General features: G+C 50.1%; 1 protein-coding gene across 1 annotated transcript; it reads left to right on the top strand.

Moving 5' to 3' along the window:
* Window positions 1-857: 857 nt before the first annotated feature.
* LOC146200457 (solute carrier family 22 member 7-like) lies at window positions 858-2,627 on the top strand. The gene has a single exon (XM_084592371.1). The coding sequence runs from the start codon at window positions 858-860 to the stop codon at window positions 2,625-2,627; it is 1,770 nt and encodes a 589-aa protein (XP_084448497.1).
* The last annotated feature ends 660 nt before the right edge of the window (window positions 2,628-3,287 follow it).

The raw sequence follows: 3,287 nt of genomic DNA, 5'->3' as shown, positions 1-3,287 counted from the left end.
CCTTCCTGTGAACCAACCAACCAACTCAAACCGGAGGGGAGAAGAAGCGGGACTGTCAGGGTAAACACCAATTCTGGTCGGGGAATTCCTAAATGTATCCTCCTCTGAAGCGAAAACCTCTGAAAGCATATCTATGTGGGGTTAGGTGGGTGTACATCTACTCTTGCATACATACGTTCGCCATATAACTCCGGCAGTGCATATGACTTCGGGGCGGGCGTTCTCTGTGACGACATGCACGCCTCCAGAAAGCCCTGGAGGTAGGCGCGCGAGGTTGACAGGAATGCAGTGTTGAGCGGTAGCCGACGATGCCCGAGAGCTCCTAACAAACACAGTCTATATTCGAGCCCGGCGTAAGCCTAACTGCGCTGCATGAGCCGCACCCCAGCTCCTGCTAGCTACCGCGAGCGCCAGCAGCGCCCCACAGACTATCCACGACTAGCCACTGCAAGTGGCTACTGCCTACTGCAACATGCAGTTCTTCAGAATGGTGACGGTCTGTTTTGCGTTCTATAGTCTTCTTTGGTGGGAAATGATAGCGCAGACGAGACTAAGGGGTTAAATTTGAAGTTCAAGTACAAAAACACCAACTCTTCTTGCCGTATTGGTCCAATCTGGCCACAACCACTTCAAAGAAGCGGCTCGCAGCGTAGAGCTCAGAAATGATCAACAAAAACTACACAAAGAGCGTATCTACAGTTAATTGCATATCCATACACATCTTTTTTCTATAGACAGCCTTCAAGTGTCATGTGCAATTTAAACCCTTCAATGTTTTCTGCTCAAAAACATGCCTGCAGCATAACGCGATTGTAATGGGCGCGCGGGTTTGCAGAAGAAGGAAGAAGCCCTTGGAAATGACTGCTTGCCAGGAGCGACCAGACTTGCGACCACTTCGGTGGGCCCGTGATGCCGCTAAACCTGCAGGACCATCAGAACCTACAGAGAGGCAGCTGCCTTACGGAAACGGTGCCTTCCAGCTCTTGGTTCTCTTCAGTGCGAGCATCTCTCTGGGTACATACGGCCTGCACTACGAGAGCTTCAGTCTAACCGCCGGTGTAATGAACCACTGGTGCAGACGACCAGACGCCTTCGCCAACCTCAGCGTCTTCGAGTGGAAGAACATGGCAATCCCACTCGACGAACGAGGAGAGTTCAGCCGTTGCTTGATACGCGACCCACCGGACGCTGGCGACGCTACCAGGGTGATCCCATGCACTTCGTGGGAGTTTGACCTGGACCAATTCGGCAACAACATTGTGAGTGAATGGAACCTGGTGTGCGACAGGCGCTGGCTCATCGAAGTCGCCAAGCTCGTGTCTTTAGCAGCTTGCTTGGTTTCACTGGCTGTAGTTGGAACTCTGGCAGACCGTGTCGGCCGCAAGACGGTCGTTTTCATCACCATACCTGTTGTTCTCATAGCAGGCACTGGGAGCAGCGTACCAAACAATTTCCTCTTCTTTGTTATCGTTCGTGCCGTCCTTTTGGCTGCCATGATCGCCCTTATACCGCCAATGTTAGCTATCTTTTACGAAGTCACACCCAGTTCAAGAATTCCTGAGTACACGACGGTGGGCTCGCTGCTCGCGGTAGTCATTACTCCTACCACGCTGTTCTTCGCAAAGCTCTACAGGGCCGGTTGGGCGGCACTACAGCTTATTCTCATGATTCCCACCTGCCTACTTCTTCTCACGTACTACAGCGTCGACGAGTCTCCAGCCTGGCTTTTGGCGAGAGGGCACGTTAAGGAAGCCGAGCGCGTCGCTTTGCTCGCAGCAAGTCTCAATAAGGTGTCGCTTGAACATTGTCACGAGATGATGCTGAACTACCTGCAGACCCATACCGACAACCGGCGCTCTCCCGAAAGTGGCAACCTCTGCGGCACCGATATCAGAGCACGCACAGTTCTTCTCGCTTGCATGTCGACGGCAGTCAGCTATGCCTATGACACATTCGTTGTCAACAGTGTCGGACTGCCCGTCAACGATGCGATAACGGCCATTTACTACATAGTAACATTCATCGGCCTCTTGCTGGTTGTACCGTGCCTTGGTCGCTTCGGCTTCAGAAGGGTCGTTGTTGCCTCTGCATTCATCTTCGGGACACTGTTGGCTGTCTTCATCATCGCGCCAAGAGAAAACGACACCCTTGTACGTAATAGCCTCGTAGTCCTCATGCGCGTGGCCGGAACCATCTGCTTCTCCTCTTTCGTCTCACAAGCAGCCGGCGCATACCCAGTCGTAGCACACAGCAGCGGTCTGGCTTGGCTCCTCGCTTTCAGCGTCATTGGTGACAGCCTCGGCCGAACGAGCACGGCAGTCTTCGATGACCGACACATTGACGTGAGACTGTCCATAGCGGCTGCGGCAATGTCGCTGTTCGCCGTCGGCGCACAGGTTTTGCCTTACCAGGACGACTGGGTGCTCCAAGGGCAACGCACCTCCGGTCTCCGATCGGTCACGACGCATGCTCCGAACAGCACACGCACAATGCAGGAGACATTGTTACCGCTGCCCAAGGAACCCGTGAAGCGCAGAAGTACCACTGAATCGGACAGGGTCTCGCTGCCTCGCGACAATTACTCCACTCACTCGATACAAAAGTCGGTGACGATTTCCTTGGGATAATATGTGAACTCTACTTTTTTGTTTCTGAACGTGGTTTATATCCTTACCGAATAGTGCCTTTCTTCTGCTCATTTTCTGCGATGTTAGCAACTAATTTTCTCATCTTTAGTTACTTCCGTATGTTAGATACCCTTTCATTTAGCGTAATGCGTTAATCCATTATTTATTGATGTGTGAGCATCAACACAGAATGTGTACACAATAAGACCACGGTCTTACGAAAATGAAGTTTGTAACACATCCCTATTTTGGAGCCGAAGGCATACCTTGCTTGAAGAAAGCACGCTCGTTGATGTTTGTGCAGAACATTGAGGTCCGAATGTTTAGGGCATTAAAACACATCATAGCCATGTCACTGCAAATCCTAACATGTGTCTGTCATAACCTGAATTGCCTTGGGATGATAAACCCAGTAAACCAACAAAACCATCCATCTTACGAGACAATCAGTTTGTGCATTAGCATACATACATACATATATATATATATATATATATATATATATATATATATATATATATATACCGGGTGTCCCAGCTAACTTGAACCAAGGGTTACAAAATAATATATTTGAGGTAGGTCAGTGAAACCAATTGCATACAACTGCCAGCCTGTTTGCGCACTACAGGCAATTTTTTGTTTTGCATTTACTTAATTAGC

Source organism: Amblyomma maculatum, chromosome 2 (assembly GCF_055883805.1).
Source record: "Amblyomma maculatum isolate TAMU_Amacu chromosome 2, ASM5588380v1, whole genome shotgun sequence".
Classification (NCBI taxonomy): domain Eukaryota; kingdom Metazoa; phylum Arthropoda; class Arachnida; order Ixodida; family Ixodidae; genus Amblyomma; species Amblyomma maculatum.
The sequence above is the reverse complement of the archived record's forward strand: the minus strand, read 5'-3'. Positions and strand labels throughout refer to the sequence as shown.